This window comes from Bidens hawaiensis, unplaced genomic scaffold (genome assembly GCF_021521415.1).
Source record: "Bidens hawaiensis isolate Kalapana, Puna unplaced genomic scaffold, B.hawaiensis_p1.1 tig00028459_1, whole genome shotgun sequence".
Taxonomy (NCBI): Eukaryota; Viridiplantae; Streptophyta; class Magnoliopsida; order Asterales; family Asteraceae; genus Bidens; species Bidens hawaiensis.
Window position 1 is genome coordinate 67,467 of NW_027494641.1, and position 25,910 is coordinate 93,376.

Sequence of the window (25,910 nt, forward strand, 5' to 3'; positions counted from 1 at the left end):
CGTTTAGCCTCATCTATGCCCACCTCAGTCTCTAGACAACTGTAGCACGTAATAGGAGAGTAAAGTAATAGTTGCCCTAGTATAGCCACTTGTGAAAGGGTCGGATGTGTCAACGAAAGCCTTTTACCTTGAAGGGATAGGCTAGAAATCAAGTGCGGTGTTGTAGCTCCAAACACTTCAAGTTTCGTAGTATACCTCAAGTGTGACTTATAGTAGGATGGCATAGCCTATTGATTTTAAAATTAGGATTAATTTTAAATATTACCGAATAGAGTAAAAGTCCAGTTTTACTTTATTGATCGGGACAACTTGATGAACCCTTTCATCTCTAAGGACACTTAGTTTTATATAACTTATTAAAACTAAGATTGTCGCGATAATACTAACCAATTTTAAGTTAATAGTTTTACCTATTAAGTTATTAGTTATGGAAAATTAAATTTAGTTTAATTTTGCAAAACATGATTGGTTAATTTATTTTAAAATATTTGGTATTAGGTTGATGGTATTATAACTTATTATAATTAAGCAAGCAACCACAATAGCAAATAGGAATATGTAAATCTTAAATGGCCAAGATTAGTGATTGATCTTGCTAAAACGAATTAGCAAGATCAATCGGGTCAAGGGGTCACAACACAAAACAACCACAAGGATGGACTCTTGGTGCATCCCGTCATCTTAGGTAACTCTCACTGACTTCAAGAACTCCATAAGCTCGTCATCGGTTTTCCTTCGGGTCTTCTTCATTACAAAATTACACTAATACAAGTAATTAAAAACTAAACCCTATCTATTAAAATTTTGAACCATCAAGGTGGCAAAAAACATAAAATAAAACCAAAAACTAAATACAACTTTTGAACCATCCATATGGCCAAAATAAAAATCATTCAACCAAACAAACAAGGACGGGCCAGATTTACATATTCAAAGAAAATTAAGTCGGGCAACATTTTGGTCAAATAAAATAAATAAAATTTTGACCAAACTAAAATTGCCCTAATATTTTATCTAGATCAAAAACGTCAACTAGCTTGAAGTTTATGATGTAGAACCGGTGAAAATACCGGATTCGACTCGTATGTTGTAACCAAGGCTTTGATACCACTGTTGGGTTTCAGTGGTGATGAGTTAAAATTTGTTTATTAAAACCAATTCAATAAACGTGGCAAATAATAATTAATCTTATTAATTAATAATTATATGTAGTGGAAAGTAAACGAATAATCAGCACCAAAACTAAACCCAATAGGATCCGGTTACCAACAATACGAGTACGAGTCAAACAATAAACATATAATTAAAACTAACAATATATTTAAGTTTACCTCGGTTAATAAATGACCGGTTGAGACACCGAAGGCTAACGAACTGAGCTAGGTGACACAACAAGATCAACGACCAAGCTGGTAGCGGTAATGGAGTGCAGTAGAAACTGGAGGCAGCGGTGGCTTGGCAGCGGCAGCTGGGCATAGCGTCCGGTGGCTTCGGCAGCGGTGGTTGGACGGGCGGCGGTGGTGGAGTTGACCGAAGACTAGGGTATAGGAGGAAGGAGGTATGGACTTGTATTAAGATTCAGGTTAAGGTTATAAAAATATCATATGTTTATATAACCCTTAATTAGGTTTAACTAATCTCATTAGTTATAAACCCAATAGGCCAGTAAGTCCATATCTTGCTCCAAAGCCTGTTCCATGTAATTTTATCTCATTAAAGCGTCTATCCCGACTAACTAACTTAAGCGGGTTTATTGTTCGTTACCTCACGATGTAACTCTCACGGGTCATAACCCGATTAACCGTATTAACTTACCGTAACAGTCCATAATTCCAACACGAAGTTGTTGATCAGTTTAACTGTTGCCACACATCTTATGTTCCATTAATTAACACATGATTCACCCATGTTCTCCATTTATTCCATCTTTTCATATTTCGTGCATATATCTTTCTTCTAGTATTTACTTAGATTTGGATACATCAAGTAATTGTTTTGTTCATTTATTTCTTGGATCTTCACTCATTCAACATGTCCTTATCAGGGCCCACTACCATGATCCACCTAGCTTGACGAAAAATGAATGAACTCAAACGAATGTATTATATGAAGTCACCTCCACTAGCACATGACAAACACAGCGGATGCTAAAAGTCATCATTGAACCTACTCTAAATCTCTAATAATAAACTCTTAAGAAATATATTATCGTTACACTATTTATAGGATTATTGAATTTTAATAATCTCAATTTTCAACAATTGATTGAGATTATTTGAAACTCAAAAATGCTTAGACAACCTTAACCTTAAGAAGATTTTCCTTCATCACACTATTTATAGGGTTATTAAATTTCAATAATTTCAACTTTTAATTGTTGATTAGATAAATTCAAATTCGGAAAATGTTTACAGACAGCCTTCATCTTGAGAATATTTTCCTTTAATAATTCTATACGTATTTTCATGCCATCACTAACTAAACGGGGTTGCTTTTCAGTTAGTAAGGCCATATGAGATTGTTAAAAAAAAATACGTTTAAAATTGAGACGGTATGTAAACATTTTGTAAGTTAGAATCAATCCCAACCACCGTCTAAGTGCATTAGATTATGAGAAGACCATATCTACACACCACACCCACTCCACATAGAAAGTAATAAGATTGGATAACCAACCATGACTCCCCAAATGAACTCCACCTCTCATCCCCTTCATCTCTACCATCTCAAAACACCAGCAATAATCATCAATAGACTATGCATGTTCTTCAACTCCATAGCTATAATCCTCATCATATACTATAGACTTTCTAATATCCTCACAATATTCAATTCCCACTCAAAAAACCAACCACTTATTCCTCACATCTTAATCTTCATCTCAGAACTCACTCTCACCTTCATTTGGCTCCTAAGGCAGGCTTTCCTATGGCGACCAATAACCCGAACCGTCTTCCCAGAGCGATTACCCGACGACAAACACCTTCCGCCCATCGACGTGTTCATATGCACAGCCAATCCAATAGCCGAACCACCACTCGGGGTCATGAACACCGTTATATCCGCCTTGGCTTTGGATTATCCACCCGATAAGCTTTCGGTCTATCTTTCGGACGATGGGGGCTGCCCGGTGACCTTGGAAGCCATGCATGAAGCTTTCCAGTTTGCTAAGATATGGGTTCCGTTTTGTAAGAAGTATGGTGTGGTTACTATTAGCCCAAAGGCTTATTTGAATGGACAAGAGGGTGATGATCATGATCAAGTTGTGGTGGATAGGGGTGAGTTTGAAGCTGAAAAATATAAGATTAAGGTTTGTGTTTTTTTTTCCTTTATTATAATATTAGGATAAAAGGTCTGAAAAATTTTAAAAAATAAAATAATGCAAAAATTAAATATTACATAAATAACAAAGTGAGAATTCACATATATCTAAATATATTTTATCGCAAAAGATAAAAACTAAAAGATAAAAGAATGATGTGCAACAATATTATTATCATATTTTGAGTGGGAAAAAGTAAAAATAGATTAATATTAGATTGGCATATAGTGAAAAATGGATTTCTTTTTTAAATAGGATGGATCAACTTTAGCGAAAAATGAATTCCTTTATTAAATAGGATAGATCAACTTTATAATAATTTTTGAAAAATAGTTTTTATCGTTATTGTTATTTGTAGGAAATAATATCTATAGACTATGATTATTACTTTAAACACCTATATACTATTTCTAGAATTACATGTCTTTCTTACAAATATAATATCTATAGACTATGTTTTGAGCTTCACTTTTTTCATTACTTCGATGGCGTTTAGAGGGGAAATTGCTTACGTCCCCTTTCTTCTCCCACTAATACTGGTGTTTGACGTCTGGTGATGCTTGCGTGGACAACATTGGCGTTCCTTTGGAGTTTCATAACACAGTCTTAGATCAATCCTAATATTTTGTTAACGAAAAAGTATAATATTGCTTCTTCACACGAGTTTTGCAGTTATTTAATACGTGATAAAAAATAAACGCATCATTAAATTATAACTTAGTACAATATCAATGTAGAATATTCTAGTGATATTATATTATTATTATTATTATTATTATTATTATTATTATTATTATTATCATTTAAAAAGTCTTCGGTCCGCAGAACAAATTTATGCCGCCTTAATAATCAGATCATATGGAAGAGTAGAAGACTTCAATTTTCCTTTCTCTTTGGTTTAGGGAAAAGACAAATATTTTGCTTTTAAATGTCATCATAGTTCTATCATATTAATTATTTTATAAACTCTATTATTTTAGTTGGGGTTAATAAGCATGTCAAGGAAAATAAATATGTTCGATAATATTATTAACTAAAATGAAATCTAACATTGGGATGTTATATTGGGGATAATATTCGGTATGTGATTACTTTTATTTTAAAAGTATTTAGATATTTGTTGCTCGTCACTTATAAGGTTCGCGTGGTATACTCGTTTATGTTGTTATATAGTTAAAAGAAAATTACCTGTTGTTAACCTTCTTACCTAAAACCCAGCCTTAAAATCACGTAAATAACGGACTTGAAATATCAAATGTTCAACTGTATTTCTAATAACTCTAACTTTAACAATTTCAAGACACGATATATTTATTGTATGTTTAAGATTATATAATATATTAGTGTATTTAAATTTGATTTTGATTATGGTTAGCTGGTTCGGATAATCAACCGAGTGTCACTTAACATGATACTCGTCCCCAACACTTAGGATTTTTATTAGCTAATATAAAATCCTATATATGATATCTCGCTTCAAATATTTAAGTTTCGAGTTTTCCAATTAAGTTTGGCTTCTTTTGTCATCCCTATATGGGATAATAGCCGTATGATGCGTGTCACTTTCGTTTTATAGTATCTGAAGAAACACTAATCGACCCCGGGCAGATTACGGATAATCTAGGGGTTAAATAGATGTTTCTCACGAGGGGTTAGGTCCGGCAAAGAAGGTTCTTCTGATGACCTGCAAAACAGACACCGTGAGCTCGTCACTGAGAAGGGGGGGGGGTACCTCCTTGTGACCACCCTCCGGCGTGAGAATCAGACTAGATTGCTCTTGAATATAAGTGTATATTAAGAGATTGCTAGAGAAGATAAGATAATATGTGGAGATATCAGATAATGTAAGATGGTCATACCATTCCAAGGTGTTGGGGTATTTATAGCCGAAGGTAGGTTTCCAAGAAGGTACAGCCGGCTGAATAGTATTCCTGTTCTGCCAACTGTGGGCTATGCACGTGCCATGCTGGTGGTTGGTGGGTAGGCAGCGGCTGATAGTGACCAGGCCGGCTGTGTACTATTCATGTTCCACCAACTGCAGGCTATGCACGTCCTCCGACAGGTTGGTGAGTAGGCAGCGGCTGATAGTGATACAGTACAAGAGCGTGCTGCTCGTCATACTGTTGTCAGTGAGCTGTCGTATCTTTGGTCAGATCTTTTGTCCATACCTCGTCAGGTACAGTACAAAAGATCTTCCAGTATCGTACGGACTGGCTCATTTGTGCGGGAGTGTTCCCGGCTTTGTGCGGGAGTGTTCCCGGCTTGCTCACTCCTTCTTCAGGTGACATTACTGACTTATTTAAGAGTTAAGTGCCTTGTGCGTGTAGCCTTGCTGCGCGGTAGCCTTCCCTGATGGCTAGTATCCGTTGCTGCGGGAACAGGCGGAGTACGTCGACCATTGGGAGGCTTTTCCTGCGGGAACAGCTTGCGTACTGCGCGTAAGGACGTCACGTCTCTGAGCATGGTGGGACCTGCGGATCCAGTTGGTTTCTGCGCAGACGTCTCTTCAAGGTGAGTTGCGAGTTTAGCCTTTGCGCAGACGTCCCTGTTGAAGGTGAGTCTTGCGGGTTCAACTGCGCAGACGTCCCTCTTTGAGGTGAGTCTTGCGGGTCCAACTGGGCTCTGCTGGGAAGAGGTAGGTCCCAGTAGAGCCCAGTTGGACCCGCAAGACTCACCTCAAAGAGGGACGTCTGCGCAGTTGAACCCGCAAGACTCACCTTCAACAGGGACGTATGCGCAAAGGCTAAACTCGCAACTCACCTTGAAGAGACGTCTGCGCAGAAACTAACTGGATCCGCAGGACCCACCATGCTCAGAGACGTGACGTCCTTACGCGCAGTACGCAAGCTGTTCCCGCAGGAAAAGCCTCCCAATGGTCGACGTACTCCGCCTGTTCCCGCAGCAACGGATACTAGCCATCATGGAAGGCTACCCGCGCAGCAAGGCTACACGCACAAGGCACTTAACTCTTAAATAATTCAGTAATGTCACCTGAAGAAGGAGTGAGCAAGCCGGGAACACTCCCGCACAAAGCCGGGAACACTCCCGCACAAATGAGCCAGTCCGTACGATACTGGAAGATCTTTTGTACTGTACCTGACGAGGTATGGACAAAAGATCTGACCAAAGATACGACAGCTCACTGACAACAGTATGACGAGCAGCACGCTCTTGTACTGTATCACTATCAGCCGCTGCCTACTCACCAACCTGTCGGAGGACGTGCATAGCCTGCAGTTGGTGGAACAGGAATAGTACACAGCCGGCCTGGTCACTATCAGCCGCTGCCTACCCACCAACCACCAGCATGGCACGTGTGTAGCCCACAGTTGGCAGAACAGGAATACTATTCAGCCGGCTGTACCTTCTTGGAAACCTACCTTCGGCTATAAATACCCCAACACCTTGGAATGGTATGACCATCTTACATTATCTGATATCTCCACATATTATCTTATCTTCTCTAGCAATCTCTTAATATACACTTATATTCAAGAGCAATCTAGTCTGATTCTCACGCCGGAGGGTGGTCACAAGGAGGTACCCCCCCTTCTCAGTGACGAGCTCACGGTGTCTGTTTTGCAGGTCATCAGAAGAACCTTCTTTGCCGGACCTAACCCCTCGTGGGAAACATCTATTTAACCCCCATATTATCCGTAATCTGCCCGGGGTCGATTAGTGTTTCTTCATTGGCGCCATCCGTGCATAAAAGCTAGAACTAATTTATTTAGTTTTTTCAAACTTCTGGAAAGATGGTTAAGGTTACTCCGTTGCCAAAGCCAGCGAATGACCAAGAAACCCCGGTAACCACAACCCCAGCTACTGGGGGGAACACCGGCGAATACACACATTTTACGAACACTACCCCGGTTACCCGAGCCGGGGCAAGTGTAGTAAATTTTACGAACACTACCCCGGTTACCCGAGCCGGGGCAAGTGCAGTAAACAATCCTCCCCTGGGATTCATTGATACCCAGGTGAAAAGACAACAGACGAGGCCCCCCCGCCAAACACTTGAACAAGTTAAAGCGTGGGCGGAAAAACGTCAAAGGGAATTCCAAGCTGAGTTGGATGAACGCTTGCGTTCACTCCAACAGGCTGACGAATTCGGAAGCACTCAACAGCTCAACATGAGCAATGAGTGCGAGTACTTGGACGATGATTCGGAGGAATCCGACACCGACGCAAACCCTCGCCATAGGGCGAAAGGGAAGCGTAAGGAAACGGACTTCCAACCGAGAAGGAATTTTGGAGAAACCTTCAAACCAAAAAACGCGGGTGGAAACCCACGTGACTTCTCTAAAACCTTCAGACCAACCGCTGCAAATGCGGGAACCTCCAAGTTTGCAAGGGACATTGCGGAAGCAATCGCCCCAAGAAGTGCCAAACAGATGTCAAACATCGGCACCTATGATGGTATATCTGACCTAGACGATCATTTGAACAGATTCATAGCGGGGGCAACCGTCAGCAACTGGACGGAACCCACGTGGTGTTATATGTTCCAGATGACGCTGGTTGGAGCAGCCAGAGCGTGGTTCGACCGTCTACCGGTCCACCACATCTACGATTGGGCAGACTTCCAACAGAAGTTTAGCCAACACTTCACCCAACAAAAAAAGTATACCGAAGAGCAATAGACAATCCTCAATTGCATTCGAGAGGAAGATGAATCTTTGCTAGACTTCATCACTTGCTTCAACTCAAAGAAGCTAAGTCTGGGTAGTACTAGCGAAGATCTTGTTCGCGCTGCTTTCATCCAGGGCGCGAAAGACCCAGAGCCCATCCGCACCTTAACGGGTAAAGATGGCATGCCATCCACATGGGATGCCATCATGACAGCAGCTAAACGCTTCGCGGAAACGGAAAAGCAATTGGGTAGAGATCTTCCCCAGAGCACAAACCTGTACACCCAGAAAACAAGAGAAAACAATGTCCTTACCGCCCGATTAAACAAAAAGAGGAAGCTAGGCATTTGGCTGTCAAGGGTGAACTTTGACACCTCATCCGGCTCACACCCTCGGTTAGGCGGAAAGGATAACATGCCGTCGTCAAACCGGAACTCCAGATCGACGCCACTCACCAAAAGCGTCACCGAGATATTCGACACCGAGAGACTCCCATGGCCAGAGGCTCCAGTAATCAGAGAGCGTCACAACGCTGATCAGAGCAAATTCCGTGACTTCCACAGGACAAGAGGCCACAACACCGAGGAATGCGTAGACTTGAAAGACATCGTCGAAGCATTTGTCAGAGATGGGACGCTCACGCACCTCGTGGCGTAATGAACGCTGAGCAGGCTAATGCGTGTAGAACCCCAGTTGGGGAAAACACTAATAAAACTGCAGCTTCAATGTCGGAGACTACATACTGCGTATACAACGAGATTCTGAACCAAGTGCATATCGGCTCGAAAGGCTCGATGACACTCCCAATAACATGGAAGGGAGCTCAATTACACAGTCTGCATGTAGATCAATTCCAAACTTGCAAAAGAAAAGGCCCAGAGCCACTTCTAATGGAAATGATTCTCCTTATCACATTGACGCTGATGGTCTTACATTTATACTTAATGAACTTTCCACACTGATATGCCGGTCTTCACCGCATACATAAGTGGGAAAACAAGTCGTTGCGTGTGGAAGGCGGCAAAACCCGCATAAACACAAAAAACGGCAAACCTTCACGCAGGTCAGTCATAGGTAAAGTTTGATCATCCTACTAAATGAAAGTGCCGGTCCTAACCGCACAAATCATGATAGAGGACACCGAAGTAACCTATTGACAACCGCGCGTCGAACGGTTAATTTATTCAAAACACTGATGCCGGTTTTCACCGCATAAATAAGTGTGAACAAGTCGTTGCATGTGGAAGGCGGCAAAACCCGCATAAACACAAAAAACGGCAAACCTTCACGCAGGTCAGTCATAGGTAAAGTTGGGTCATCCCACTAAATGAAAGTGCCGGTCCTACCCGCACAAATCATGATAGAGGAAACCAACTAACCTATTGACAACCGCGTGTCAAACGGTTAACTTATTCAGAACACTTAGAAAATCTCTTCAAGGAAAAAATGAGAAAAACCTCCACGCAGGTCAGATATAGGCAAAGTTTAGCCATCCTACTAAGTGCAAGTGACGGTCTTACCCGCACAATCACGAAAGAGGAAGCAAAACTTTAACCTATTATCTGCCACGTTGATAGGTTAACTTATTCAAAGTACTTAAAAAATTGCTAAGTTAAACTAAAGTGTGCACAAGCGAATCATATATGGTTTATGCGGCAAAACAAGTGCCAAATTAAACTATAATATGCATGAGCAAGTTGTATAACGTTTATAAAGCAAGAGTGACGGTCCTACCCGCACAAAGGATTTACATTCCATAAAAATTGAAGTATTACAAAAATGGCCGGGTATCTACCCGCCTACAAGAGTGTAAATCTATACAAAAACATAAACCTATCCTAACAGTGGAAAGGAATCTAAAGGTTCAAGCTTCAGGACCACTTCCTCCAAACCCACTTGTACCCGCACCATCACTTGGCTGTGGCGGTTCAAGGAAGGTCTTGAGAATGGTTAACCCATCATCAGCAGCAGCAACTTCGTTCACCTTCTCCACCACTGGATGCGGGAAGGCAGCATACTGGTTCACTGCTTGGTCATAAGCAGCTTCAGTATCCACATCATATAAAGGGAAGTTGGAAGGCGGGATGCCCTTCTCAACGAACCCTAGACCAAGCAGAAAGCCAGCCTTTTCCCCATCCTCATGAGAAGCGTTGAGGGCTGCGCTCATGGTATCGTCATATGATGTGTCCGTGAAGACCCGATGCACAACCTACAAGAAAAAATACAAGTATCAAAACCTTTTCTTAGTACAAAGAAAAGCGTAAAGACGTTATGAAGCTAAGCTTACCTGCGACAACGCTTCTCGTAGAAGCCATTCCTTGGTAACCAGAGCCTTCTGGAGGGCAGCTTGAGCTTGGTTACGGGCGTGTTCAGCTTCACTTTTGTTAAGGTTGGCAAGCAACACTTCTTTAGCCGCAGCCTCTTCGACGCCCTTTAGCTTACGCTCAGTATGGTCAAGCACGCCCCTCTGGTCCAAGATCTCTTGGAGCTTCTTGGCGTCTTCCATGGCCAAGGCATCATGAGCATGTTGGAGCCTCTCTAATTTGGCTTTAAGCTCCTCATTCTCGGTGCGTAGAGGCTCAGCAACAGCTTCAGCCCTGGTGGCCCTCTCAGTTGCGTTCCGAGCGGTTTCCTTAGCTAACCGAAGCTGTTCGTTAACAGCTTGAGCAGCCTTGGAACGGGCCTCGAGACGGGCCTGAACTTCAACCTCAAGGGCCTTGAAGGCCTTCTCCTTCTCCGCAGCAACGGCGGAGAGCCTCCTGTTCTCCTCCCGGACAGCCCGCGCTTGAGCTACTTCTTGGATACGAGCTGCTTTTAACTTGTCGTTTTCACGACAAAGCAGCTCGACGCTCGGGCTACATCCAGGCAAGGAGAATTCGAAGCTCGTTTGTCAGCCTACCCTCCTGGTAGCTTGACATAGCTTCTCCCAGTGCACCACTGGGGGCGGCATGGCGCGCCCACTCGACGCAGTCCACAGCCGTCCGAAGGGTGGTTCCCCGGCGGATGTTCCACCGCGGAACAAACACCTCATTCGAATCCGACACTGCAAAAACAAAAAGCAGTTAGGAAAAGATGATAAAAAAAAAAAAAAAAAAACATAACAGGCCAAAATAACCCTACGCACTTGTAGAGTCGACGACAGGCCTGTAGCCGCCAAACCCATCACCCGAACCTAACGGATATCCATCCAAAAGGTCAGGCAGATGGGAAGGAGGCAGAGATTGGCTAGACGCCGCAGCCCCGGACATACCTGAAGGACCGGCCGTAGTCATCGGCGCCGGAGGAGGCATGGCGGAGGCCGCCGTGGTAGAGACCAACGGAGGTGAACTCACAACCGCGGTCGTTGCTGCAGAAGAGACCGCAGAAATACTCACCGCCGGCTCAGTGAAAGAATCAGTGAATATGGCACTGACAACCGGCGGAGACGTTGTTACAGTTAGAGCAGTTGCCTCAACTGAGTGAGCAACTGAACCAACTGAAGCAGGCGCAGCCGCCTGGGTTATCGCCTCAGGTAGGTTGACCAAACCTACCGTCATGGGTCCGGAGGTGCTCCTCCCCGCTCCACCCTGGAATGCGGTAGCATCCACGCCTACACGAAGACGATATATAAGTATAATGGCGGAAAGATATGAAGTTAAAAGTAAAGGAAGTTTGTACTTACGAGTCCTCTTGAGCTTGAAGGTACGAACAGGCGGGGACGAACCCGATGGAACCGGCCTCTTTACGCCGGTCACCGTCGCTGTACTGGGCTGCCCGGAGGTGACGGCCGTCTCAACCTCCGGAGCAGTGATCTCAACACCACCAGGGTTCCCCGCCACCTCCTCGCTTTCGGTCTCTGAGTCAGACCGATTCACCGGATCGGCAGTGGAGGCAACCTTCGCCTTCCCCTTCCCGCCGGCAGCCTTCTTCCTCGCCAAGAAAGGACCATCTGCGGATTCCTCATCAGAAGATGACAAAATTAGAGGAATTCCCGCAGAGGTTTGAGCATTGAGAGGGCGAAGGTCAAAAAGTTCTTTACCTGGCCGCCTGGCGCTCAGGATCTCGTGGCCTGGCGGGTAGACCTCCACGAACTGATCCGCAGTTTGCTCAAGGATGGGCAACTCGTTCTCATCTAGAGCACGAGTACCCATCCGAGCGGGACCATCACTCTCCCGCGGCCGCAGGAGAGACTGCAAGTCGTTTCCCTCTGAAAACAAAGAAAAAACAGTTAGAACAAAAACCCTAAATTAATGGATAATATGAAGCATACCGTAAGGGACAGAGTTCAAACCGTATTCGAGGACGATGGGAATCTGTGACGCCTCCTTCCACACCCGGCTCATCCCGAGCATCACCATCCCGGATTCCACAAAGCGGTAAACCGGAGACTGGATCCGGGAAACCTTGGAGAACCATTCCGCCTCCTGGTAGTTGGAGGCGTGAAGGTTCGGGAGAGCTCTCCCGTTCTTGAACGTCATCGCTATGGGGACGACGCGAGCGGAGATATAGAAGAACTCCCGCTTCCAAGATCGAAGACTGCGCTCGGTAGCGCAGATCTTCAAACCCTTGATCCGATTGACCAAGGTATACCACCCCTGGATGCACCTCCAGGAATAGAAGGTCATCAGGCGGTCAACATGGGGCTCCACACCCAGAATGAGACACCCACTCGAAATGGCGGATCTTGGCGATCGCCATTGGGTGTACCTCAGTCAGATGCACACCGTGTCTTTCCAGAACACGGTATACAAACTTCGTCAATGGGAACCTGAGATTCCCATAGACGAAGAATGCAGCGTACACCCCTATCTTGCCCTTGGGGGCATCGTACACCGTCTGATGAGGTGCAGGAAACTCAGGCTCGAAAGGCTCGAGCATGAACTTCCTGATGACGTACTGATAAAGGTCGGCCAGAAGAGCACACTGGCACTCGCCAGCAGTACTCTTGTCATCCTTGTCCGACGTGGACGATGGATTATCGGCATACACGTCAGACTCCCCGGCGGTAGCCTCAAGATCATGAACAGAAGACATGTTTTGGAGGTAAAGAAGAACGATTTCAGGAGAATGCTCGACAGAAAAGTTAGAGTATTCGCCGGAAATCGTTTTGAAGAAGAAGAGAGGTGAAACTGTGAGTTGAGATGCAACCTCTCCTCCCTTTATATACTCATCGCAATGAATGCGATGAATTTAATGCGGAAGAGAGAGGAAAACACTGGTGCAATGAAACTATGACACGTGGAAAAAGCAAGCTGGCAACAGCTGTTGACAGGACGCGTGCCGTAAACTTCGCGGCCACGCGCCCGAAAACTCGCGCCCACGCGCCTGAAAAAGCGTCTGGAATGACCATATATTGTCACGTCGCCATAACTTCCTGCACGTCCTGACACTGCCAGAAGAAACCGTCGGACGACGTTTCAACAGTTTGGACTGTTCTTATCCTTTCACCAACTCTTCGAATTTCAAAAAGATTTAAAAAGATTCAAAAGTAAGAGGGACTATACTCCTTACCTTGGCAACCAAGTAACTATAAGACAGGTGCGAGTACAGTGTTAAGGCAAAACCCTTCACATACTTAGCACCTGCAGGGAATTGAAGCCAAGAATACCTCGGCAACCAAGTAACTATAAGACGGGTGCGGGTACAGTGTCAAGGCAAAACCCTTCACATACTTAGCACCCGCAGGGAATTGAAGCCAGGAATACCTTGGAAGTAAAGTAACTATAAGACGAGTGCGGGTACAGTGTCAAGGCGAAACCCTTCACATACCTAGCACTCCGCAGGGAATTGAAACCAAGAAGGATCTTCTGGGCCATGCTTGCGGAAAAGGGAATAACATCCCCGCATAGCGGGAACGTCGAGAACTAAATTGTTTGAAGCTCCAAGATGGAATTGGTTGTTTTAACATAATTGATCACTATGTTCAAAACTACCAAAACCTCAGGGAGAATCTATACAAGTGGAACTCAACGCTCCTGACTTGCGAGGAGGTTACAGACCTACCCGCATCATACCCAAAGATCAAGCAGAAAAGTCGGGAATTTCTGCACGTGACATTAGGACTTCCGCGGGAAGAATCCCCATGGAAAACCTTAAAACTAAAACCTTTTTCAAAACCCTTTGCTTAAGTCCAAAAGTTCACCTCACTTAATAACAATTCATGAGAAGAACATTGGACTGGGGGGACTTGAAGAGGTATGTCCCAGCAGAGCCCAGTTGGACCTGCAAGACTCACCTCAAAGAGGGACGTCTGCGCAGTTGAACCCGCAAGACTCACCTTCAACAGGGACGTCTGCGCAAAGGCTAAACTCGCAACTCACCTTGAAGAGACGTCTGCGCAGAAACCAACTGGATCCGTAGGACCCACCATGCTCAGAGACGTGACGTCCTTACGCGCAGTACGCAAGCTGTTCCCGCAGGAAAAGCCTCCCAATGGTCGACGTACTCCGCCTGTTCCCGCAGCAACGGATACTAGCCATCAGGGAAGGCTACCCGCGCAGCAAGGCTACACGCACAAGGCACTTAACTCTTAAATAATTCAGTAATGTCACCTGAAGAAGGAGTGAGCAAGCCGGGAACACTCCCGCACAAAGTCGGGAACACTCTCGCACAAATGAGCCAGTCCGTACGATACTGGAAGATCTTTTGTACTGTACCTGATGAGGTATGGACAAAAGATCTGACCAAAGATACGACAGCTCACTGACAACAGTATGACGAGCAGCACGCTCTTGTACTGTATCACTCTCAGCCCTTGCCTACTCACCAACCTGTCGGAGGACGTGCATAGCCTGCAGTTGGTGGAACAGGAATAGTACACAGCCGGCCTGGTCACTATCAGCCGCTGCCTACCCACCAACCACCAGCATGGCACGTGCGTAGCCCACAGTTGGCAGAACAGGAATACTATTCAGCCGGCTGTACCTTCTTGGAAACCTACCTTCGGCTATAAATACCCCAACACCTTGGAATGGTATGACCATCTTACATTATCTGATATCTCCACATATTATCTTATCTTCTCTAGCAATCTCTTAATATACACTTATATTCAAGAGCAATCTAGTCTGATTCTCACGCCGGAGGGTGGTCACAAGGAGGTACCCCCCTTCTCAGTGACGAGCTCACGGTGTCTGTTTTGCAGGTCATCAGAAGAACCTTCTTTGCCGGACCTAACCCCTCGTGAGAAACATCTATTTAACCCCCAGATTATCCGTAATCTGCCCGGGGTCGATTAGTGTTTCTTCAGTATCTTAAATCTTAATGTTTGTATAAAATATCTAACGATGTAGAATTTCGTTATTGGTTTTAGACTTTTTAGTCCACATATTAAATTGTCTTGATTTTAATATTCAACGAAAAGGACATGAAGACATATTTTTGTGTTGATGTCTGTGTGGTGTAGAAAGAGTACGAATCGTTTGCTCAAAAAGTGACCAAGATTTCAGAAAGCGAACGTTGCATACCAAACAAAGACCATTCTGCTAGCATAGAGGTACATCAACCTTTTTTTTTTATAATTAAAATAGATTAATCTTTGAAAGTAATTAATCATATGTTGTTGTTTTGTGAAATGATATGATTAATTATTTTATGTTAGGCAAATTGAATTTTAATAATCTCATATTCTTGTTGTTGGCCAATAATAATCCAATCTCAGAAAGTAGCTGTTACCGGTCAACTTTTACACTAATTGTTTTCATTGGACCTCTGTTAAAAAAACTTAACGGTTAAGTTTTTTTTTTCCAAATTTAAAATTGATGTTTTAGAGTTTTCGATCGGAATAAGAATACGAGTCGATTGATGTAAAACTTATCTCGAAACGGTACTCCAAACAACTTGATTTTTGTTAATTGGAAGCTAAAACACCCGAATTGAAGCACCGTTTCGTCGTTTGGACCACCGTTTCGAGGTAAGTTTTACATCAATCGACTCGTATCCTCACTCCGATAAAAACCCCTAAAATATCAGTTTGAAATTTGGAAAAAACTTAACGGCGTGAAGGTTTGTTTTTTTTTTAACGGAGATCCAATAAACGCAATTAGTATGAAAGTTGGGATCGATGACAAATATTTTATAAAGTTTGATTATTGTCGATCAAGTGCAAAAAATATAAAATTATTAAAATCAAATTTGCCTTTTATGATATGATGTGATGTAATTAATTGTGTCATTAACATTTTCATCCATTAATCCCCCATCTTATTTTCATTCTTAGCTTTTGAGACGAATTATATCCAATTATTGACCACACAACTTTTTAGGAAGAAATGACTATCATAATGATTACAGGTGATGGTTGATGAAAGCACACACAATCAAAGGAACATGCCTCTTCTTGTCTATGTTTCTCGTGAAAAAAGGCCTCCTCATCCACACCATTTTAAGGCTGGAGCCCTCAATGCCCTTGTATACATATCTTTCTCTACGTGCGTTCACACATGCACACGCATATATAGGCGAATTTTTGGATTTGCAAGTGTTTAGAGATTAGAGAGTTATATATATGCTAATTGAAAGTTAACTCTCGTGACTATGAATAGAATCTCTACGTAGAAAATAAGTCAGATGAAGTTTGCTCGTTTGATCAGCAAACTCTATCCAAGTTCGACTTCGATCCACACCAAAGAACTCAAAAATACATGACTAATCTTGAGTTCACTCTAGGTGTAGTGAATTGTCTATTTGTACAACTACATTAAAAAGGCAACTAGAAATAATCTCTAAACCACTTACAAATCCGAAAAGTTCATTTGCATATATACACGCATTTGAAACTAAAGCTAACTTAACGAACATAAATTTGCAGCTCAGAGTGTCAAGCTTGATAAGCAATTCACCATATATATTAGGTTTGGATTGTGACATGTATTGCAACGACAAAAATTCAGCGCGTCAAGCTATGTGTTTCCATCTTGATCCGAGCTTATCTTCATCTCTGGCTTTTGTCCAATTCCCACAAACATTTCATAACACCAGTAAATATGATATCTACGAGAGTCAATTGAGATGCACCTTTAAGGTAAACGAATTGTTATCTTAGATCGCTAGATGTTAGACATGTTTGGGATTACCTATGAAAACCGATAATGGGCTTATTTTGACATGCAAAAAATAAAAATTGTTTATCGGTTGTATAAGCTATCCCAAACACCTAAATCCGTTGCAAAAAAATAAAAATGTTTACCGGTTTATAAGCAATCCCAAACCCCTAAAACCGTTGCATTTACTATGCCAAAATATTGTTGTTTTTTTAAACAGCTAAACACGTACTTCTTTTTTATATCACCTGACCAAAGTTCAAGGGCGGCTTTGAAGGAGGGCTGGGTGGTTGACAGCCCCTGGCCCGATCACCCTGGTAAGCCCAGAAATTTTTTAAAAACATTTTTACATATGTTTTTTTTTAATATGTATTCTTAATGTTTAAACCCAATTACTCAACGTATTTAAGCTCATTACAATAAAAAAAATGTTGCCCGATAATTTCTTTTACTAAAGGCCCAAATATTTTTTCACATTCGGCCCAAAATTTTTTTAACGATTCTTAAGGACGATCCTACCCAGGTTTGAACCAAAGAAGTTATTCTTCATACCACTGGGCTACAACTGAGGTGGCAGCAAATTTCTGTTGTTAATATTAATTTAGTAATTTTAGAATTTTGAGTACTTATTAATAGTAAATTAGTTTGTTTTATATTTTATAAGGTAACTAAACAACTTATTGCACATTGAACCAGACGTTATGGATTGGTATGGATGGCATTAAGGGGCCATGTTTGTCTGGAACCTGTTATTACTTAAAGAGAGAAGCACTATATGAGCTACCCTTAACTCAAGAAGGTTTGTACTAATTATTATATGTTTGAATTCATTTGATAATGATTGATTTTTTCTTCTTGATCGGAATCGACCAAAATCATTGAAAAATGGAGACTCACTTACCCCAACAAATGGGTGAAATTATACTTTAATTAGATACCCGTGTAATTTGATATTTTTATGAAACCAAGATCCTAAATTATATAATCTTATAATTTACCAAAAAAATATATTCACAGTAATAGAAACGACAAGTGTAAAAAAGCCACGTGTAGTACGCAGCTCACAAACTAATTTTTATAAGTTAAAGTATTATATAGAGAAATAAAATACTGTAAAGCCCTTCATATGGGCCCGACACATAAGCCAGTGAACCACCTAACAGGCGATGCATTGACAAAGGCATAAAAAGCTTCCTAGGATTCTAGGAATACATAAATGTAGTACGTTTTAGGATTAACTTATGAGTTTCAAGTTATTGTAGTAAAACCTGACTTGTTGATCCCTTATATTATTGTAAATCAAATTAATACATGATTTTAGTTGTTCCTTCTTTGATTTGTAACATTAGTTATTCCTTGTTGATTTGTAGCATTACTCCTTTTCTCTGATTTTGTAGATATCAACTTAAAGGAAGCAAAGCAAAATTTTGGCTCTTCCAATGAGCTCATTCGATCGCTTTATAAGAAATACAATGCAAAATCAGATTGTGAGAACTATTTGTTTGATGAATCGTTGCAAGAAGCAAAGCATTTAGCCTCTTGTGATTATGAGAATGATACAAAATGGGGAACTGAGGCAAGTGATTTTTTATTCAAATGCTCTTTTAACAATAACAATGTTGGTGGCTTAGTTCAATTTGAACTGGCCAGAAATTTATGCAAGTCGATCTGTTAAGTTAGATGAATGAACACGAATAAATTTGTCATTCATGGATTTTGGTACTAGATGGATGATATACAAATATTAAATATCAAGTGTTTTTTAAGATTGAACAAATGTATAAGCAAATAAATATCATTGTATTTTAAAATTAGTTTTCTTTTTTTTAGGAAAGTTGGATGTTAATAATAAAGCTATTAACCATTGGTCAATAATAATCCTAATTATCACTTTGACCAGTGACAATACCAACTTTCAGTTTTGTTATCATTAACAATCCTAGTAAAAAAAATAATTAACTCCGTTAATTTTTATGACATGACGTGTGACATGGCATTCACTTCAGCTTAATTGGATATTAAAAAGTTAAAATTAGAATTAAAATGATAAATTAAAAAAAAAAAAAGAGGCCAACCATCCTCGGCTCACTTCATCTCCTCACACAACCATGACCACCACCATTTCCTCAACCACTCGTTTCGGAGTTTGCGCGAGATCGGTTTGAAGTTTATCGTCGTTGACAGGTACCACTCATTCGTTGGGAAGAGTATTGGGGGAAACGGTGGAACCCATGGTTGTAGGTATTGCTGAGATTGAGACAGTGAGAGGAGTGGATGGTGATTTTAGTTTTTCGTTTTTTTAATAAAAAAGGTAATTTTGTAATTTTCTTTAAAACTTAACGGGGTTAACTATTTTTTTGATCGGGATTGTTAATGGTAACAAACCTCAAAGTTGGGATTGATACTGATCAAAGTGTTAATTGAGATTATTATTGACCAATGATTAATAAACTGGATTATTAATATCTAATTTTCCTTTTTTTTATAATGCTATTTTAGAGTCTTTTTAGAATTTCTTTTTATGTACGTTCATTCATTTATATTTCTTAATCAATTAAATGAATAGACACAAAGAAACAATATTTTTAAAGGGCAGACACGGAAAAGAAAATTCGTGCAATTAAGTATCGGTGTTATTCGTTTGTTTGGTTAAACTTAAATGAATGAATATAAACAAACCGTTCATTTAAGTAATCTTGTTGGTTCCTTTTCTTTCTTTTTTTCCTTTTTTTTTTTGGTTCGATTAAACTTAACCAAATGAACCAAACAAATCCACGTCATTCATTCAGTTCATTTACAGCCTCTAATCGGCATCCTTATTCATGAAGTATTACAGATTGGTTTTAGATACTTCTCTGTGACCGAAGACTTCTTCACAAGCATCCTCATTCACTGCAAACATTGGTTCTCAATTTACCATATGCCGTCACGACCATCTTTTATGGGATCTGGCACGACAAATTTTAACGATCTTTTGATTCAAGGCACACGATGGTCCGCTGGCTTGATAGAAGTTGGTCTATCAAGATTCTCTCCTATAATTTATGGGCCATCAAGAATGTCTATTCTTCAAAGCTTTTGTTATGCATGGCTGGCTTTATTTCCACTCGCATGCATATCTTTGTGGATTTTGGCCACCATTCCACTACTATCCTTGCTCAATCACATAAATATTTATCCCAAGGTGATTGTTACTTGCTCGATTTCGATAATATTAATGTTACTTATGCAGGTTACAGACCTGGATCGATTAAACCAAGAACAGAGTCTGTAACCTTCATAATTTAGATTAAAAAAAATTAAAGAAAAAACAAAACCGAACTTAAACCAAATAAACCAAACTGAATTACAAATTTAGTTTTCGGTTTCACATGCAAATCTGAATGCGGTTCAGATTGAATAACACAAATAAACCGAGTAATTAACAAAATACCGGTAATTTAAGTTTTGTCATTTAGCACAATCAAATTATAATTTTGTCAACCCAATTCAGTAATAAATAATGGTAATAATAATATATTAAAATATTTATTAAATAATCAAAAGAAAAAAATATTTGGTTTATTATGTCGAAAACATAAACCAAATCGGATTCGAATTATAAACTTTGGTTTGAACCATACTGAATTTGGTTCGATTTTTGCCTTTTCATTTACGGACAACTAAAATAACAGGCGAATAAACCAAAAACAAAACTGACAAATACCCACTATGTTTCACAAGAAATATCGATCCATCAATTTCCCACACAATAACATTACTCGTTAATTACGCAGGTTACAGACCCTTTTTTCGTCGTGTTTCTATATGTGTTTGTATTATCGAATTTACAACACATGCTTGAGATCCACTCTACAGGAGATTTAGTACTCCAAACATGGACACATGAACAAAGAATGTGGATGATAAAGGCAATCACAAGTCACCTTTATGGAACTACTCATGCAATTATGGAAAAAATTGGAGTAAAAGAAGCACATTTTTTACCAACAAATAAAGTGAACAATGAAGATGAAGTAAAACTATATCAAATGGGCATATACAATTTCCAAACTTCAAGTACGTTTCTTGTTCCCCTTTGTTCTTTGGTCACCCTCAATCTTCTAGCATTTGTAGTCGGGATTATGCGGATAATGTTTCATCAAGAGTACGTTAGCATGATTTTCATACAAACGTTCATCACGTTTTTCATCGCTTTGATGGGCTATCCGGTGCTTGAAGGTATGATGTTGAGGAAGGATAAAGGAAGGATTGCATCTATAGTAAGTTGCTACTCGGTTATATTTTCGGCTTTTGTATTGTCTTTTGGGAAACTCCTTGTTACATATTAAATATTAGTTTGGACAAAATAAGCAAATAAGTTTGTTAAGTTTATAAGATGCTGATCATTATGTAATTCATTGGTATTAATTTGTGCCTATTGCATGCATCTATCTATTCTAATAAAAGAAAATAAATAGTGACACATGTCACTTGAAGATTCATTTCTAGTCTAATTTTCCGCTCAAACTATTATTCTATTTTTAATGAAAAAACATATATGTCAGTGTAATCAAAATATTTATTTTGACTTTTAATTAAAATATGTCAGTGTAATCAATTCGACTTTTAATTAAATAGATAATTACTTAAATTATAGAGATTAAAAATATACAGATATTTATGTCAATATAATCAAAATATTTATATCTATAATGAAACTAGGTTTATTTTTATTATTAAATCAATTTATATAGACCTTTGAGTGCAGGAGATGAATGTAGGAAATTCAATTAATGATATTTATAGGTCTAAGATGTAAAAGACTAGAAGAAACTATTAGATAGCGTTTGGTATGCAGGAATGGGAGGTGGAAATGAAAAGTATGTTTTGTTGGCTAAAGGAATGGAATCACCCATTACCTTGTCTATTCCATTCCCTTTAAAACACCCCATATTCATTCCATCCACCTCCCTTGTTTTTTTTCATTCCATCCCCTCTTTCCCCCTGCTCATCTCCACCACCCTCCCACTATTACCATCAATCACCATCACCACAGTCACCCACCACCAACGCCACCTCCACTACCGCCTCCCACCATCAGCCCCACCCCCGCCACCGCTGACCACCTGCGTCGCCTCCGACCACTGTCATCGCCGCCGACTACCGCCGCCACATTAACCATCCACAACCACCAACGCCACCCACCATCACCGCAACCTACCCACCACCTCCCCTACCACCACTGCTAATACCCACCACCGCCCCCTGTCGTTACCGCCAACCACCGCCACCGCCACACCACCTGTCACCGCCAACCACCGTCACTGACCACCGCCAACCACCATCACCAATCGCCTCCTACTCTTGCCATCGCCGCCCACCACCTCTCCCCACCACTACCGCCACCACCATCACCACCGCTTATCTCCAATTTTATTTTATTTCCTTTTTTTTTCCTGACTAACAACATTAGTTAATTATTCATTTCATTTTTAGTTTTCTAGATGGTAACCAAACAAGACAATGGAATAATAATGGTCCATTCCATTCCTTTGTTCATTCCATTCAATCGTTCATTTCATTACCTCATACCAAACAGACCCTTAATGAATGCAATTTTATTCTCACATATTCATTCAACCTTCATTGATCTATGAAGTTTTCATCTATCTTTTTCAAAACTATAATTTATTCACTTTAATTTTTTATATGATGCTCTTTTTTTGTCATTTATAATGAAACATTTTATCATCTTTTATTAGAATTTTCTATTCCATTATATATATATAACTTATAATAAAATCACTGAGTACATCTTTTAATTGAATATTCCAAGTATTGTCTGAGAATACACCACGTATTCGTAAGAATATTCCATTAGAAAATATAATCTGAACTTATAAAACTATTTAATTTGATAAAATATAGGTTTTGCTTAAAAAATTATTTAATTTTTATAGCTTAATTGTATTTTTTTAAACATTCACGTATCACACGTGTTCTAAAGCTAGTTAATTGATATTCTATCTTGGTTGTGTATTATGGACTCATGGGTAGAAGTTAGAACCATTAAAATGTAAGTACCTGGACTGGCCAGGCCCAGGCCCAATAGTTAAGACTGGGCCATTGTACACGTCCACAATATACACACTTTATAGACACTTTTAGTAACTAGTAGTATTATTATTATATTATTATACCTGTTCGTTGAACGGATTGTTTAATGTCATAAGACCGTCCGCATTAGTTTAGAGTAATTTTCTCTATAAATAGTCTAGCCAGCGTGCCACATCAACTTTCTATTTATTTTTTTCACAAACACTTTTACCTACAACAATAACATATTCATTCTTCCCACAAACAACCTCATAATTTCCTTATCATCAATACGAATGACCCACAAATCACCATCCTTCACCATCCATGATAAAGGATCTTCAAGGATGGATGACCTCCACCTCAACCACCACAACACTTGCCTTTTCCATCCTTCTCACAAATCTCTTCCACATAAGCTATGAATGACCTTGATGTGAAAGATCTAATGACTTGACTGCATTCCTTTTTATGCGTCTTTTAGTCGTTACAACAAGCAAAACCTATTAAATAATTAAAACCTGTTAACAAAAGTAGTATTTTTATAAGTTTCAATATGACCATTACTGTATAATAATCATCTTAGTTATAAAATCATCTTCATTTCATTGTTTTAATTACTTTTCTTTTATTTATAAGACAAAAAAAAAAGAAAGAAACCCAAGTGATACGGTTTCGGTCCTCGAGATATTTGTAATGTTAATGATTTGTACTGAACGCTCCGTTATAGATAAGAAGAAATAATTTATTTATTTCTTTTGGAATCTAAAGTGACGATCGAACAGGGGATAATTAAATGAATGGTTTTCTTGTTCATGTTTTGTTAAAGAAATGAGTGTGTTTGTGTTCGTTTATATGTTGTTGTTACCAGTATAAACAAGCGATTCATGGAAGTAAGGAACATAACTAAACATAGATGAATAAACCTAACTAAGTTAAAAGCAATTATTAGTAAATATGAAAATGGAAGTAAGGAACATAACTAAACATAGATGAATAAACCTAACTAAGTTAAAAGCAATTATTAGTAAATATGAAGAACAATGTGTTGGACCAAAAAAGTCATTAGCATTAGACTAAGCTGTGATGTGCCTAGAAAAGATTAAATGAATATATTAACGAGCAAATTTAAACAAGCATAAACTAACGAACATATATAAATCAACGTAAAAGAACAAACATAATTGAAATTAAATGAACATGCGTTCGCAAACATAAACAAACGAATGGGACATGTGTTCCAATTCCTTTGTTTAACTAAATGAACATAAGCTTTTGTGTATGCCGTTCACTTATTAAACAAGCGAACTTCTCATCGAACGGTTCACCGAACATTCAGTTTGTTTACATGCATATATGTATATAAATCATTCATTTTGTTGAATGTAGGGCCAATATTCTATATTGTTTTTAGGATTGTATATGTCGTTTTAGTTTGCTTTTAGTCGGTGTAGTACGTACTCGGTACGTTTAGTTTGTACGTTTATTTTGTAAGTTTTGGATAAATGGGGACCCTATAAAAGGGCCACTTAACCCATTTATCCAACTAACTCCAACCCCTTTTCACAACTCTTGGAAATAAAGAAGTTTCTTTCTCTCATCCACTTCCCTCATTTTCTCTCTTTCAAGCAAATAAACCAAACAAACTAAGATCCGAGATCCGAGTGTCGTTGGTGATTTCCGCTAACCAACAACACGGATTGATCCGAGTCAAGTCTTGAGATCCATTTAGAGAACCTACAAGTGGTATCAGAACTTTCGGCTCGACTTTTTGTGGTTTTCGGGTCAAACTTTTCGGGTTTTGATCTTAGTTTTTGTTGGATTTGAGGTTGATTTCGTATTACTCATCTCTTTTGGAGTCCCTTACACCTTAGAAATACACAAGAATCACTAAATCCAAGTTTTTAGTATTTTATACTTTTGTGTCTGAGCTTAGATTCGGCTTAAAACTCAGATCTAGGCCGATTTATTGATTTTTATACTAAAGTCTTTTTGACTTTTTGGAAGTTTGGGTGCTATATTCTTATTAAAAAAAAAATCACATCGGGTACTGTAGCAATCGCATCGCCGAGGTACTGTAGCAATCGCTTCGCACGGGGGGTACTGTAGCAAATCGTTTCGCTTCGCACGGGGTATTGTAGCAACCGCTTCGCTTCGCACGGGTACTGTAGCAATCGCTTCGCATCGGGGGGGGGGGGGTACTGTAGCGACTCGGACTGTAGCAACTCATGCGAAACACTGTAGCGACTCGGTACTGTAGCAACTCGGTACTGTAGCAAAAAAAACTTAATTTTTTTTTTCTCTTTCCAAAAAAATAAATCTAATCGAGTTAAAAAAAAATTAAAAAAAATGTCTTACGAACCTAAGCTTGGAGGAAATCTGGATATGGGAGAAAGCCCAAAGGAAATATTGAAAAGAGAGTTCGACATGTTTACACATATTAAAGGAGAATCGATTTCCTCTCTCATCAACAGATTTGAGTCACTCGTCACCAAAATGAAAAGTGTTGGTATCATCAATGGTTTATTTCAGATCAACATGAAGCTGTTGAGATCACTGCCTTATACATGGAGCATCAATGTGGTTACCATCAAAAGAACCACAAATCTGTATACCATGACACTCTCAGAGTTGGCCTCTACCATCAAGTCTTTTGAAATAATGGAAGATAAGCTCCAAATGAACAATCAGTTCAAAGAAAATAAAGTTGGGACAAGTGCTGCCGGTAAAAGTAGTCATGCATGTCCTATCATTCCCGACACATCACCAGCTGATGAGGTAAATCACAATCTTTGTTCTCAAGCATGCATCAAAAAAGTCACATACTATAGATATCATCAAGACGAAGTTTTGAAAGAAAAT

At 40.0% G+C, this 25,910-nt stretch overlaps 1 protein-coding gene across 1 annotated transcript; it reads left to right on the top strand.

Moving 5' to 3' along the window:
- The first annotated feature begins 2,677 nt into the window (after positions 1-2,677).
- LOC143577057 (quillaic acid 3-O-glycosyltransferase CSL1-like) lies at positions 2,678-21,369 on the top strand. Its single transcript, XM_077061005.1, has 8 exons — positions 2,678-3,310; positions 15,335-15,424; positions 16,222-16,338; positions 16,739-16,951; positions 17,667-17,769; positions 18,368-18,546; positions 19,807-20,154; positions 20,747-21,369. The coding sequence occupies exons 1-8, from the start codon at positions 2,678-2,680 to the stop codon at positions 21,299-21,301; spliced, it is 2,238 nt and encodes a 745-aa protein (XP_076917120.1). The 3' UTR covers positions 21,302-21,369.
- Positions 21,370-25,910: the final 4,541 nt, after the last annotated feature.